Source organism: Mobula hypostoma, chromosome 4 (genome assembly GCF_963921235.1).
Source record: "Mobula hypostoma chromosome 4, sMobHyp1.1, whole genome shotgun sequence".
NCBI lineage: Eukaryota > Metazoa > Chordata > Chondrichthyes > Myliobatiformes > Myliobatidae > Mobula > Mobula hypostoma.
In genome coordinates this window covers 197,161,842-197,177,472 of record NC_086100.1, presented here as the reverse complement: position 1 = coordinate 197,177,472, position 15,631 = coordinate 197,161,842, and the positions used below count along the sequence as shown (strand labels likewise).

At 46.3% G+C, this 15,631-nt stretch overlaps 1 protein-coding gene across 7 annotated transcripts in view; it reads left to right on the top strand.

Moving 5' to 3' along the window:
- The window catches only part of dysf (dysferlin, limb girdle muscular dystrophy 2B (autosomal recessive)), a 394,877-nt gene that overhangs the window by 299,187 nt on the left and 80,059 nt on the right, over positions 1-15,631 (top strand). For all 7 annotated transcript variants that reach the window (XM_063047166.1, XM_063047171.1, XM_063047168.1 and 4 more), the window contains 3 exons: positions 582-680; positions 5,739-5,867; positions 9,310-9,465. In XM_063047166.1, coding sequence (XP_062903236.1) covers positions 582-680; positions 5,739-5,867; positions 9,310-9,465 — 384 coding nt within the window. The remainder of the gene's footprint in view (positions 1-581; positions 681-5,738; positions 5,868-9,309; positions 9,466-15,631) is intronic.

The following is a 15,631-nucleotide window of genomic DNA, read 5'->3' as shown; positions in this document are numbered from 1 at the left end:
GAGAGGGGATCTCATAGAAACGTTTCGAATGTTGAAAGTGTTGGACAGAGTAGATGTGGAAAGGTTGTTTCCCTTGGTGGGTGAGTCCAGGACAAGAGGCCATAGTCTTAGAATTAGAGGGTACCCAGTTAAAACAGAGATGAGGAGAAATTTTTTTAGCCAGAGGGTCGTGGATTTGGGGAATTCGTTGCCACATACGGCTGTGGAGGCCCAATCATTGAGGGTGTTTAAGGAGGAGATTGACAGGTATCTAATTAGTCAGGGTATCAAGGGATATGGGGGAAAAAGCCGGAAATTGGAACTAGATGGGTGAATAGTTTAGCTCATGGGGGAGCTGTGGAGCAGACTCGATGGGCCGAATAGCTTACTTCTGCTCCTTTGTCTTGTGATCTTGTGGTCTTGTGATCATCTTATACACCTCTATCAAGTCACCTTTCATTCTTCTCCGTTCAAAAGAGAAAACACGGCTTTATTTGACTATACCAAGGTCAGTGGGGCTGCAGATATTTCATGTCAGCACAGCACTCCCTCCACACCGAGCTTTCTTTCACTGACTTGGCAAATCTTACTTATTTTTTCAGGAAGATGAATTTGTTGACTGGTGGAGCAAGTTCTATGCTTCAACAGGAGAGAGACACAAGTGCGGCACTTACCTGGACAAAGGCTTTGATACTCTTGAGGTAAGCAGAGTTGTCTCTCTCCAAATGCTATAACAGGTAGGCAGGGTGTTGCCTTTCATATATCTGCTCGATGCAGAAACTGCACTGTGGCGGACAGGAAGGCTCTACAGGTAGTCAAAACTTCCCAACACATCATTGGCACCAGCCTACCTGTCATCAAGGACATATATATATACAAACGTTTGTAGAAAGGTGTTGTAAAAGGCCAGTAACATCATGAAGGATCCCACCCACTCAGCTCATGGACTGTTTGTCCCACTCCCATCAGGGAGGAGGCTACATAGCATCCATGACAGTTACTTTCCCCAAGCAGTGAGGCTGATCAACACCTCCACCTACTAACCCACCCCTCCACACCCCCACCCAACATTACTTTACCATTTCATATCAGTCACCTTATGTACAGACACTGCTGTGCCTAACGCCACCTTATGGACATACAATCAATCTCTGTATATAAGCTATCTTATGTATTTATATTTATTGTATTTTTTATTATTGTGTTCTTTATCTTGGTGTGTTTTTTTTGTGCTGCATCAGATCTGGAGTAACAACTATTTTATTCTCCTTTACGCTTGTGTACTGGAAATGACATTAAACAATCGTGAAGTTTGAATCACGAACCTGTTGAAGTATCCCTGTGTTGATCCCAAAGGTTCTAAACTTTCCTGGCATCCAAAGTTTGTGGTACTAATTTGTAATCATAGTCATACATCAAGGAAGCAGGTCTTCTAATATTTATGTATTTATGCAAATTTTATTCCCTAACCATACTTTAACCTCTAACTTTATTTTTATATAATTTTTTATCTTTATAATTGTTAAATGCTGTTTTTTGTTACATGTCATGCCCTGACCGTGACCGACACACCAGAGCAAATTTCTAATACTTGTGCAGTTTTGGTCACCTACTTACATGAAAGTTGTAAATAAAGTTGAAAGAGTAAAGGGAAAATTTACAAGGATGTTGCTGGGTCTGGAGGACCTGAATTATAAGATTAAATACATTGGGACTTCATTCCTTAGAACGTAGAATATTGTGGGGAGATTTGATAGAGCTATACAAAATTATGAGGGGTATAGATAGGGTAAATGCAAGCAGTCATTTTCCACTGAGGTTTGGTGGAACTACAACCAGAGGTCATGAGTTAAGGGTGAAAGGTGAAAAGTTTAAAGGGAACATGAGGGGAAAAATCTTCACTCAGAGGGTCATGAGAGTGTGGAAAGAGCTGCCAGCACAAATTGGTGCAAGTGAGCTCGATGTCAATGTTTAAGCGAAGTTTGAATACAAGACCATAAAACATGGGAGCAGAATTAGGCCATTTGGCCCATTGAGTCTGCTCCACCATTACATCATGGGTGATCCTTTTTTACCGTTCCTCAACCCCATTTCCCAGCCTTTCCCCTGAAACCTTTGATGCCGTGGCCAATCAAGAACCTATCTATCTCTGCTTTAAATATAACCAATGACCTGGCCTCCACAGCTGCCTGTGGTAACAAATTCCACAAACTTACCAAAGGTTTCAAAGGTACATTTAATGTCAGAGAAATGTATACAATATACATCCTGAAATGCATTTTCTTTGCAAACATCCACAAAAACAGAGGAGTGCCCCAAAGAATGAATGACAGTTAAATGATAGAACCCCAAGTACTCCCCCCAGCTCCCCTCCCTCCCGCGCGTAAGCAGCAGCAAACAACAGCCCCCCTCTCCCCACTGGCCAAAAAAAAACATCGGCACCCACCACTGAGCACTCAAGCGTGAGCAAGGCAACAGCAAACACACAGACTTGCAGTACACCAAAGATGACTAGTTCATCTGGTATTCAACATACCACAGTCTGTCTGTCTGTCTGTCTCTCTCTCTGAGAAAAAAGTGTACTTATTTCACAGCGAGAGGGGAGACATAACAAACAACTCATTGGTTTATGATGTTAAAAGTCTGTTGCGTCGTTTTTTCTGAGATCTGTGCCCAAAGACCTTGGTCCTCTGAAGGCGAGTGAACCTCTTAGGTCAAGTCTCTGGCATGCTGAATAACGGCCAGTTGTAAAATCCCTAGAGCGGGTCCCATTCCTGCAAAGAATCGTAGTCAGCATGTAACTCCAGGTCAGAGTCTTCAAAAGAACCCTGAAAGGGAAAATAGAGATATTAAAGATGGAAATAGAACTGTTTCCAAAGGTGCAAACAAAGGAGTCACCGTTAGGTGCCATTAATCCTCCATTACCACCCTCTGGCTAAAGAAATTTCTCTGCATCTCTGTTTTAAATGGATGCCCCTCTATCTTGAGGCTGTTCCCTCTTGTCCTAGACTCCCGCACCATGGGAAACATCCTTTCCACATCTATCATGTCTAGGCCGTTCAACATTCGAAAGATTTCAATGAGATCCTCCCTCATCTTTCTAAATTCTAGTGAGTACAGGCCCAGAGCCATCAATCATTCCTCATTTGATAACCCTTTCATTCCCAGAATCATCCTTGTGAGCCGCTTCTGGACTCTCTCCAGTGCCAGCACATCTTTTCTTAGATGAGAGGCCTAAATCTGTTCACAGTACTCAAGGTGAGGCCTCACCAGAGCCTTATAAATCCTCAGCATCACATCCCTGCTAGAATAGGTACATGGATGGGTGGGATGTTGATGTGTTGAGGTTGAATGGGACTAGGTGACTTGAATGGTTTGGCATGGTCTAGATGGGCTAAAGGGCCCGTTTCTGTGCTGTACTTTTCTATGACTATTACATGTTAATGTAGAAGGCAAATAAAGTTGATCCTTGATTTGAGGATAACTCATTCGGGACATTTCAGAGACTCTTTGATATGAGGATGTAAGAAAAGTGGAGGGTTATGAGCTATGTAGGGGGCAAGAGTTGGATTGATCCTGGAGTACGTTAGAAGTTGGCACAGCAATATGGGCTGAATGGCAGTACTGTGCTATGTTCACTACCTTCATACTGACCAGTGGGTGGCTCGTAGCATAGTGTTTAGTGCAATACTTTATCAGTGATCCGGCTCAATTCCGCCACCCAACTCCATTCTGACCAATAGGTGTAATGTAGCTGCTAGTGCAAACCCTCACAGTGCCAGCGATCCAGATTAAATTCCCACCGCTTTCTATAAGGAGTTTGCATGTTCTCTCTGTGACCGGGTGGGTTCAGGGTGCCTCAGTGTCCTCCCACATCCCAAAGATGAATGGGTTAGGTTTAGTAAGTGTGGGTATGCCACGCTGATGCAGAAGCATGGCGACACTTGTGAGCTGCCCCCTGCACGTTCACGCTCTGCGCCGGTCATTTCACTGCATGTTTCAATATACATGTGACCAATAAAACTAATCTTTAATCTTTTTCTTTTATCTGTATTAATCAATTCTCCAGCAGTTAGTCTGTAGACCTCTATCCTGGAGTGACTGGAGTCTTGCCTTAATCAAAATTGAATCTGACCTGCTTGTGGTAATGGCAAAGCAGGTGATGACTCCATCGAGTTCCCTGCCCCTGAGGGTGGTGAATTGACTGATCATTAGATACATTTACGATGGAGGTAGATAAATATTTGAAAGATCGAGGGATTGAAGGTCAAGATTGAACTGGAACATAAGAGCAAGGATGTCATGCCAAAGTTTTATAAGGCATTGGTCAGATTGAACTTGGTGGATTGTGAGCAGTTTTGAGCCCCCTATCTACGAAAAGATGTACTGGCATTGGAGAGGGTCCAGAGGGGGTTCATGAGAATGATTTCTCCTCCCCATAACCTTTGATGCCCAAACTAACTGAGAACCTATCAAGCTCTACTTTAAATATACTCAATAATCTGGCCTCCACAGCCACATGTGGCAATGAATTCCATAGATTCACCACCTTCAGGCAAAATAAATTCCTTCTCATCTAACGTTAGAGGAGCATTTGATGGCTCTGGGCCTGTGTTCATTGGAGTTTGGAAGAATGAGGTGGGATCTCATTAAAGCCTATTAAATATTGAAAGGCCAAGACAGAGTGGATGTGTAGAGGACGTTTCCTGTGTGGGTGAGTCGAGGATGAGAGGGCAGAGTCTCAGAATAGAATTTAGAACAGAGATGAGAAGGAACTTCTTTTGCCTGAGAGTGGTGAATCTGTGGAATTCATTGCCACAGATGGCTGTGGAGGCCAGATTATTGAGTATATTTAAGGTAGAGCTTGATAGGTTCTTGTTTAGTCTGGGCATCAAAGGTTACGGGGAGAAGACAGGAGAATGGGGTTGAGAGGGATAATAATCAGCCATGATGAAATGGTGGCACAGACTCAATGGGCCAGATGGGCTAATTCTGCTCCTACGTTTTATGGCCATGAGGAAATGGCTCAGGCAAAGAGATGAATTTCAGCATGGATCAGCTGTGATCAGATTGAGTGGTGGGTAGGTTAAAGGAAACAGGTAGCCTCTTCCTGATCTGATTTGGTAAATTGGTTTGCTTACACACTGTTCTTAAGATCAGAGCATTATATGGTGCATTGAGGTAGAACAAGATAAAACAATAACAGAATGCAGAGCAACACACATAAAACTTGCTGGTGAACGCAGCAGGTCAGGCAGCATCTCTAGGAAGAGGTGCAGTCAACGTTTCAGGCTGAGACCCTTCGTCCTGACACGTCGACTGCACCTCTTCCTAGAGATGCTACCTGGCCTGCTGCGTTCACCAGCAACTCTTATGTGTGTTGCTTGAATTTCCAGCATCTACAGAATTCCTGTTGTTTACAGAATGCAGAGTAAAGTGTTACAGATTGAGTGCAGCAAGGTGCACGGGCCATGACAGGGTAGATTGTGAGGTCAAGAATCCATACGAGAGTTCCGTTTAAGAGTCTGAAAACAGTGGGATGGAAGCTGTCCTTGAGACTGGGGGTATATGCTTTCAGGCTTTTGTATCTAATGCCTGATGGAAGAGAACGGAAGAGAGACTGTCCTGGGTGTTTGGGATTTGTGATTATACTGGGTGCTTTACCTAGGCAGCGAGAGGTGTGGACAGAGTTAAAGGAGGTGAGGCTGGTTTCCATGATGTGTTTAGCTTTCCTCTCTTCCCATCCCCTTGTGGCACAGGTTTATGACACGGAGCTGGAGAAAGTCAAGGACTTCGAAGGGTTAACGGACTTCTGTCGCACCTTCCCGCTGTATCGTGGGAAGACTGAGGGTGAAGATGAAGACCCGTCAGTGGTTGGAGAGTTCAAGGTAAGTCGAGAATTAGTCAGGCTTCCATACGTACTGGCTTCCTGAGGTGGGAGAAAGCCAAGGATATTTAGAAAAAATTAGGATCATTGTGAGTCCATAAGACCTGGGAGCAGCAGCACTGGATACTAATCAAGAATCTGTCAGCTTCTATTTTAAATATACCCAGTGACTTGGCCTTCAGATTCATGCTTGGCAATGATTACCACAGATTCACCACTCTCTGGCTAAAGAAATTCCTCATCATCTCCATTCAAATTGGACATCCCTCCATTCTGAGCCTGTGCCCTCTGGTCCTAGACGTCCCCACGACAGGAAACACCCTCTACATCCCGACTATTTAACCCTCACTGTGTGGGCATTGGAGGAATGAGTAGGTTGTTCCTGCAATCAAATCCCTCACCTGGGGTGTAACTTTGGGGATTAATGGTGGGACAAGGGGCAGAGGTCAAAGTGAGCTGGGGGATGAGGAGTGTTACCAAGCGGACAAGGGGCAGAGATCAAAGTGAGCTGGGGGATGAGGGGTGTTACCAAGCGGACAAGGGGCAGAGGTCAAAGTGAGCTGGGGGATGAGGGGTGTTACCAAGCGGACAAGGGGTAGAGGTCAAAGTGAGCTGGGGGATGAGGGGTGTTACCAAGCGGACAAGGGGCAGAGATCAAAGTGAGCTGGGGGATGAGGGGTGTTACCAAGCGGACAAGGGGCAGAGGTCAAAGTGAGCTGGGGGATGAGGGGTGTTACCAAGCGGACAAGGGGCAGAGGTCAAAGTGAGCTGGGGGATGAGGGGTGTTACCAAGCGGACAAGGGGCAGAGGTCAAAGTGAGCTGGGGGATGAGGGGTGTTACCAAGTGGACAAGGGGCAGAGGTCAAAGTGAGCTGGGGGATGAGGGGTGTTACCAAGCGGACAAGGGGCAGAGGTCAAAGTGAGCTGGGGGATGAGGGGTGTTACCAAGCGGACAAGGGGCAGAGGTCAAAGTGAGCTGGGGGATGAGGGGTGTTACCAAGCGGACAAGGGGCAAAGGTCAAAGTGAGCTGGGGGTTGAGGGGTGTTACCAAGTGGACAAGGGGCAGAGGTCAAAGTGAGCTGGGGGTTGAGGGGTGTTACCAAGCGGACAAGGGGCAGAGGTCAAAGTGGAGTTTATTATGATCTGCACAAGTCCATGTGTGCACAGGTGCAATGAAAAACTTACCTGCAGCAGCATCACAGGCACAGAGTGTCAAATAATCAGCGTTCATAAGAAAACATAAATTAGATACAATATTTACAAGAAAGGCACAATTAGAACAAAGTAAACAAATTCAATTTTAGTACACAGTGGTTAAGGAGTCCACGGCGTTGCTAAACTCTGGTGATTAGGGTAGAACCAAATGACTGAATGGAAGTGGGGGAGTTGTTGGTTGTTTAAGGGTTGTTGGGGAGGGTGGGGGTAGTTTTCAGGGGTGGGGATTTGAAAGGTGGATGTAGTTATGGTGTGGTATGTGTTACCAGCATGGTGGGCAGAGTTACTGGGAGAGTGGGGAAGGGGATAGTCATTTGGCAAGTAGATGTTATTTACAGGATATGTGATTGTTAATACTGGTGGGTAGGGAGGCTGGGTAGAGTTATTGGGAAGGTAAGGGTAGCTACGGATGGCAAGAGTTACCAATAGGGTGGGGTTTGTTAGTGGGAGAATGGGAGAGTTTGGGTGAGGAGGGGGCTGTTTGTTCCTGGATGGGTGAGGGTTGTTACAGGATAGTGAATAGACTTATTGGCTAGTTCACAATGAGTTTTGGGAGGGCAGAGGTCCGAAAGCCTGAAATCCCCACCACCAGCTTCAAGAATAGCTATTTCCCTGCAATCATTCGGTTGTTGAACCAAGCAGTACAACCCTAATCATTGCCTCAGTACTGCAACACGATGAACACCCTGACAACATGCTGGAGGAACTCAGCAGGTCGGGCAGCATCCGTGGAAACGATGAGTCGATGTTTCGGGCCAGAACCCTTCATCAGGACTGTAGAGGGAAGGGACAGAGGCCCTATAAAGAAGGTGGGGGAGGGTGGGAAGCAGATTATTTTGTGTTTACGATGAACACCCTGGCCAGTTTGACCTATAATGGATGTCTTTCTGTTCAAATTGTGTTAATTTTTGTAAAAGAAAATGTATAATATGGTTCCTTAAGATTATCATAGCAGGGAGAGAGGGGTATAATGGGGACACACTCCCACTACCTATTAAATGCTGTCAATGACCTGCGTGTCAAATAGCCTCTGACAACCAAGTCCAGGTCCTGACCTTCATCTATAGGAAGAGGTACAGTCAATGTTTCGGGCCAGGACCCTTTGTCAGGACTAACTGAAAGAGTTAGTCCTGACGAAGGGTCTTAGCCCGAAGCATTGACTGTACCTCTTCCGAGAGATGCTGCCTGTCCTGCTGCGTTCACCAGCAATTTTTGTGTGTGTTGCTTGAATTTCCAGCATCTGCAGATTTCCTTGCGCCTGGCCTTCATGTGTGGTTTAACTACTAAGCCTTGTAAAGCTATTTCGACTGACAGAAGGGGCAAATGTCTGCCTTAAAATCAGTCACATCGGGCAGATTAAGCTCAGTAACCATGTCTGGCAGCTCATCAAGGAGAAGGAAAACCCTGATCTTAAACTTCTGTTGACTTCTGGCTATACCCACTCACGGGGAAGGCTTCTGGAGTAAACCCTGAGGAAAAAATCCGGAGCTGCAGTCCCTAAGGCAGCCCTACATTGAGTTCAAGGTTGACTGGCAACTCCTGTGATGCTGCTGGTACTGAACTGCTGTTCCTTTGGATGGAGGCAGCAGCCTGCTGTACGGCCAACGGCTTACTCTCCATATCGTACTGTCCTGTCTTGCATATCATGTAGAAAGCTAGGACGCAATTTCGATGGTCTACCCAGACCAAGAAAGGGCCAAATAATAATGTTTAATTTATGTTTTTCTTGTGAATGCATCTTACCTGTGTTGCTGCTGCAAGTAAGATTTCCTTTCCACTTGTGCGCACGTGTACTTGTGCAGATGACAATAAACTTAACTTGGATTTAGTCAGCTCCACTTTCCTATCAGATTCCTCCTTCTTCAGCCCTTAACTTTTCCACCTATCACCTTCCTGCTTCTGATTTCATTCCCCCACCTCCACCCCCACCCACCCATCTTCCCCCTCAGCTGGTCTCACCTATCATCTGCCTGCTTGTTACTCCTCCAGCTCCTTATTCTGGCTTCTTTGCCCTTACTGTCCAGTCCTGATGAAGGGCCACAGCCTGAAATGGCGACTGTTTATTCCCCTCCATAGATGCTGCCCACCTTGCCAAGTTCCTTCACTGTATTGTGTGTGTTACTTTGACCCAGCAGAACAACCCAGTGCCCTCATGGAGGGGGCTAATAGCTGCCTTCCTAACTGCTTGTTTTTGATTTCACCCTCCCGCACCCCGCAACCCCACCAGGGAAGTTTCAAGATCTACGCTCTACCGGATGATCCCTCACTTCCGTCACCACCCCGCCAGTTCCACCAGCTACCAACCAGCGGACTCCAGGAGTGCCTGGTCAGAGTCTACGTGGTCCAAGCGCTGGGGCTGCAACCCAAGGACTCCAATGGCAAGGTCAGTGTGCTGCTAATGTTCTGCAGTCTTTGTCTCTACTTCTGAATCAGAATTAGGTTTATTATCACCAACATACACTCAGTGGCCACTTTACTAGGCACACCTGTACTCCTGCTCATTAATACAAACATCTAATCAGCCAATCATGTGGCAGCAACTCAATGCGTTAAAGCATGCGGACATGGTCAAGAGGTTCAGTTTTTGTTCAGACCAAATGTCAGAATGGGAAAGGAATGTGATCTAAGTGACTTTGTCCACGGAATGATTGTTGGTGTTAGACAGGATGGTTTGAATATCTCTGAAAATGCTGATCTCCTGGGATTTTCATTCACAAAAGTCTTTAGAGTTTACAGAGAATGGTGCGAGAAACAAACAAACATCCAGTGTGCAGAAGTTCTGTGGGCAAAAATGCCTTGTTAATGAGAGAGGTCAGTGGAGAATGGCCAGACTGGTTTAAGCTGACAGGAAGGTGACAGTAACTCAAACGACCACACATTATGACAGTGGTGTGCAGAAAAGCATCTCTGAATGCACAACACGTTGAACATTGAAGTGGATGGGCTACAGCAGCAAGGAGACCATGAACGTACACTCAGTAGCCACTTTATTGGGTGCAGGAGGTACGTAATAAAGTTATTGTGAGTGTAAGTGGACCAACTGACTTCCTGGTCTGCTCCAAGGCAGACAGCAGACCCGACTGACGTCTGACCCCATTGGTCTTGACGTGTGCTGGATCCCACAACGGTGGCTTCACATCCAGAACCAAACGAGAGGTTGCAAAGTACACTGTGGGACGTCCCAAGGTCGTAAAAGTCTCCATATGAATGCAAGTCTTTGTTTCCAAGTTTTTTTTAGACCCTGCTAGTGTTTTCCACTCTCCTGGGAGTGGGAAGTTGGCTTCAAAATACAATGTGTATAAATATCTACTGAGTCCATGATTGCTGGCTGGCCTTCTGATTTCCTTTATTTATATTACTTTTTTTCCTTTCGTTGCCTCGTTATCTGCGTCTGGGAATTTCTTCTCGGCTCTTACGCACTGAGTAATTTTCCCTGTTTACAAGAACATCTGAATTGGGAGCAGGAGTTGGCTACATAACCACTTCAGCCTGTTCTGCCATTCAGTAAGACCCTGGCTGATTCTCAATCCACTGCCCACACTCCCATCCTATCCCCAACATTCCTGTTCTATCCCTCACACTCCCATCCTATCCCCAACATTCCTGTTCTATCCCTCACACTCCAATCCTATCCCCAACACTCCCGTTCTATCCCCCACACTCCCATCCTATCCCCCACATTCCCGTCCTATCCTCAACACTCCCGTTCTATCCCCCACACTCCCGTTCTATCCCCAACACTCCCATTCTATCCCCACACTCCTGTCCTATCCCCCACACTCCTGTCTATCCCCCACACTCCCGTTCCATCCCCCACACTCCTGTCCTATCCCCCACATTCTCGTCCTATCCCTCACATTCTGGTCCTATCCCCAACATTCCTGTTCTATCTCCCACACTCCCATCCTATCCCCAACACTCCCATTCTATCCCCCACACTCCCATCCTATCCCCCACACTCCCATCCTATCCCCAACACTCCCGTTCTATCCCCCACACTCCCGTCCTATCCCCAACACTCCCGTTCTATCCCCCACACTCCCGTCCTATCCTCCACACTCCCGTCTATCCCCCACACTCCCATCCTATCCCCAACACTCCCGTTCCATCCCCCACACTCCTGTCCTATCCCCCACATTCCCCACATTCCCCACATTCCCGTCCTATCCCCCACATTCTCGTCCTATCCCCCACATTCCCGTCCTATCCCCAACATTCCCGTTCCATCCCCCACATTCCCGTTTTATCCCCCACACTCCCGTTCTATCCCCCACACTCCTGTCCTATCCCCCACATTCCTGTTCCATCCCCCACATTCTCGTCCTATCCCCCACATTCCACTGGCTATCCATCAATCTCAGATTTGAATGCGTATGACAGAGAGGGAAGGTGGGTGGGGGGAGGGAGGGAGAGAGAGAGAGAAAAAAAACCTGATGTCAGTGGGGAAGCTGTTGTTGAAACTTCAGGTGTGGGTCTTCAAACTCCTACATCCCCTGCCTGATGACAGCATTGAAAGCACGTACCACCAGGCTGAATGACAACTTCTCTTCCACAGTTATCAGACTATTGAACGGAGACTGTCTCTCTGAATATCTCTCTCTCTCCCCCTCTCCCTCCCCTGCCCCCTCCCCCCTCTGCCACTCTTTCTCTCCCCCTGTCTTCCCTTCTCTCCCCTTCTTCCCCTCTCCCCCTTCTCTCCCCCTCTTCCCCTCTCCCCCTCTTTCTTTTCTCCACCTACCCTCCCCTCCAAAACTTACTAGCAGCTCTACTTTCTCAGGAGGCTAAAGCAATTTGGCATGTCCCTTTCAACTTTCATCGATGTTTACTGATGCACTATAGAAAGCATCCCATCCAGATGCATCACGGCTTGGTACGGCATCTGGCCTGCCCATGCCCACCAAGAAACTGCAGGGAGTTGTGGACACAGCTCAGCACATCACAGAAACCTTAGACTCTGTCTGTACTTCTCACTTTCTTGGTAAAGGAGCAAACATTATCAAAGACCCCCTGTACTCTGGACTTTCTCTCCTCTCCCCCTCATCAGCCAGAAGATACAGACTATCACCAGGCTCATAGAGAGCTTCTGTTTCACAGTTATCAAACTATTGAATGGTCCCCTGGAAAGATAAGATGGACTTGACCTCACCTTTCTTGTTAAGGCCTTGGACTTTATTGTTGGCCTGCACTGCACTTTCTCTATGTGTAACACTCTATTCTGCTTTCTATTATTGTCTTCCAGTTTCCTCCCACAGTGCAAAGACATACAAGTTTGTAGGTAGTGCAGGTTTGTTCAGCCCGAAGGACCTGTTAACGTTGCTCAATCTCTAAAAGGAAAGGAAATATCTTGGCACCATCCACAACAACACACACAAAATGGCGGAGGAACTCAGCAGCTTGGATTTCCAGCATTTGCAGATTTCCTCTTGTTTGTGAGGAACTCAGCAGGTCAGGCAGCATCTATGGAAATCAATAAGCAGTTGATGTTTCAGGCTGAGACCCTTCATTAGGACTGGAAAGGAAAGAAGCAGGAGTTGGAAGGTGGGCGAGGAGAAGACATATGAGACAGAAGGCAATAGTTGAAGCTAGGTGGGTGGGGGAGGAGCGATGAAGTGAGAAGCTGGGAGATGATAGGTGGAAAAGTTACAGGGCTGAAGAAGAATGAATCTGATAGGAGAGGAGAGTGGACCATCAAAGAAAGGGGCGCCAGAGGAGTTAATACGCTGTTGAGGAGAAGAGAAGAGATAAGAGGGGAGCCAGAGTGGGATATGGAAGAAGGGAAAATGGAGAGAGGGGAGAATTACCAGAAGTTAGAGAAATCGATGCTCATGCCATCAGGTTGGAGACTACCGTGGTGGAGTATGAGGTATTGCTCATCCAACCTGAGAGTAGCCTCATCGTGGCAGTAGAGGAGGCCACGGACCGACATGTCAAAATGGGAATGGTGATTGGAATTAAAGTAGTTGGCCACCGGGAAATCCTGGAAACATCGTCATAAATCTTCTCAGCACTCTTGTAACAAGAACCTCGCACTGTACATCCGTAAAAACAGTGAATGGATTTTGAATTTCAGGAAGGAGAATTTGGGAGAGCATACTGTGAGGTCAGAAAGTGGAAAGGGTGAGCAGATTCAAATTCCTATGTGCCATTTAAGAAGGAAAACAATACATTTCACATCATTTCTGTAGGTCATAATGTCTGATTGTTATTGCCTGATCATAGGGATTGGTCTGGTAAGACCATAAGACATAGGAGCAGAATTAGGCCATTTGGTCCATCTAGTCTGCTCTGCCATTCCATCAAAGTTTAAAGTTCGAAGTATATTTATTATCAAGGTTCCTACTGTACAAGTTATCACATGCTACCCTGAGATTCATTCACAGTAGAACAAAGAAACACAATGGAATCAATAAAAGTACGCACAGAATGAGACAGACAAACAACCAATGTGTAAAAGATAATAAAATGCACAAATACAAAAGAGAGAAAAAAACAATAAATATCAAGAACATGAAATGAAGACTTTTTGAAAGTGAGTGCATAGCTATGATTGAATGGTGGAGCAGGCTTAATGGGCCAAATGGCTTAATTCTGCTCCTATATCTGATGGTGTATGGTCTTATGGGCATATACATATTTTGATAATAAACTTACTTCGACTTTGAAATCCATTCATCAGGGTTAATGAGTTGTTGGCTTGCTATAGTCATGGCGACACTTGCAGGCTGCCCCCAAAACGACGCATTTCACTGCATGTTCCGATGTTTCGAAGTACATGTGACAAATGAAACTAATCTTTATTGCATTCTAAAAAGATGATTCATCAACCCCTTTCCTTTCCAGTTTAGTTCTGGCTTCACCTGCCGATACACTGAATCCAATCCACCAGATCTGCCAATCAAAACTGGCTGTCCTCCAACAGAGCATTTTTACTCTGCACTGCTCCGTGTTCTTCTCCACAGTTAATCTAAAGCTTATGACAACCATAGTCACTCTTCCCAAAATGTTCCCCAACTGACCTCTGCTCCAGTTTATCTTGCACACGTTCCCAGAGACACATCCCGATCTATCAATGTCTTCCTCCTCCCAGAGCTGGCTGCCTCTCCTGGCCTTTTTGGACCTTGACACTGCTACTGGCCCAGTATATCTTTATAATTTGTGCAAGGATGTGCAAATTTGTTCCTTTTCGGACTAGTTAGACACAGAAAACATTCAATGCACGTTCACCATGCACATTCACCAGTAGGCCGAGTACCTAAGGCCAGATTTAGTTCTGTGCCCAGACTGCAATGACACCATATTGCGTTTTTAACCATAACCCTGTGTGTTTAATATTGATACAGGAGATTTTGCAGGTGCTGGATATCCAGAGGAAGACACACAAAATGCTGGATAGACGCAGCAGGTCAGGCAGCAGCCATAGAAAGGAGATCTTGATGCAATGTCATCTGAATGTTCCTCTCCATAAATGCTGCCTGACCTGCTGAGTTCCTCCAGCATTTTGCATTTAATATTGATCTCATTATCTTTCTCTCTCTCTCTCTCTCCTCTCAGTAATTCCTGAGTCAAGGACGGCACGATAGCATAGCAGTTAGAACTGTTCCTTACAGCTGCAGTGATCAATTCCTGCCACAACCTGTAAGGAGCCTGTATGTTCTCCCCGTCACTGCGTGGGTTTCCTCTGGGTGCTCCAGTTTCCTCCCACAGATGTACGGGTTAGTAGGTTAGTAAGTGTGGGGCGTGCTATGTTGGTGCCAGAAGCACAGTGACACTTGTGGATTGCTGCCAGCACATTCTCAGACTGTGTTGGATGTTGATGCAAACGACACATTTCACTGTATGATTTGATGTGCCTGTGACAAATAAAACTAATCTTTAATCTTTAAGACCAGAATTAGTTCTGAGTGCAGACTGTAATGGTTATAATTGCCCTGTGATGTGCTTGTAACTCTAAATATGCATTTGATATTGATCCCCTTTCTCTCCCTCTCTTCCTCCCTCTCTCCCTCCTTCTCTCCCTCCCTCTCTCCCTCCCTCTCTCCCTCCCTCTCTCACCCTCCTTCTCTGTCTCCTTCCCTTTCTCTCTCCCTCCCTCTCTCTCCTCTCCCACCCTCTCTCTCCTCTCCCACCCTCTCTCTCTCCATCCCTCTCTCTCTACCCTCTCTCTCCCTCCCTCTCCTCCTTCCCTCACTCTCTATCTTCCATCCCTCTCTCTTTCTCCCTCCCTCTCTCTCTCCCACCCTTCCCCCACCCTCTCCCACCCTCTCTCTCTACCACCCTTCCCTCACCCTCACACTCCACCTCTCCCTCTCAGCCCCTCCTTCCTTCTCTCCCACTCTCTTCTTCTCTGCCACTTTCTCTCTCTCTCAAAAGCCTGAATCCCTGAAGTCAAGTCAAGTTTATTGTCATTTAACTATATACACATATACTGTACCATCAAGTGAAACAGTTCTCTGAACTAGTGTGTAGAGCACAGCAGTACATATAACACACTGTAACTTGGGAAAGGAAGAATTAAATCTACAGATGAATTATGCATACATCTAAAAAAG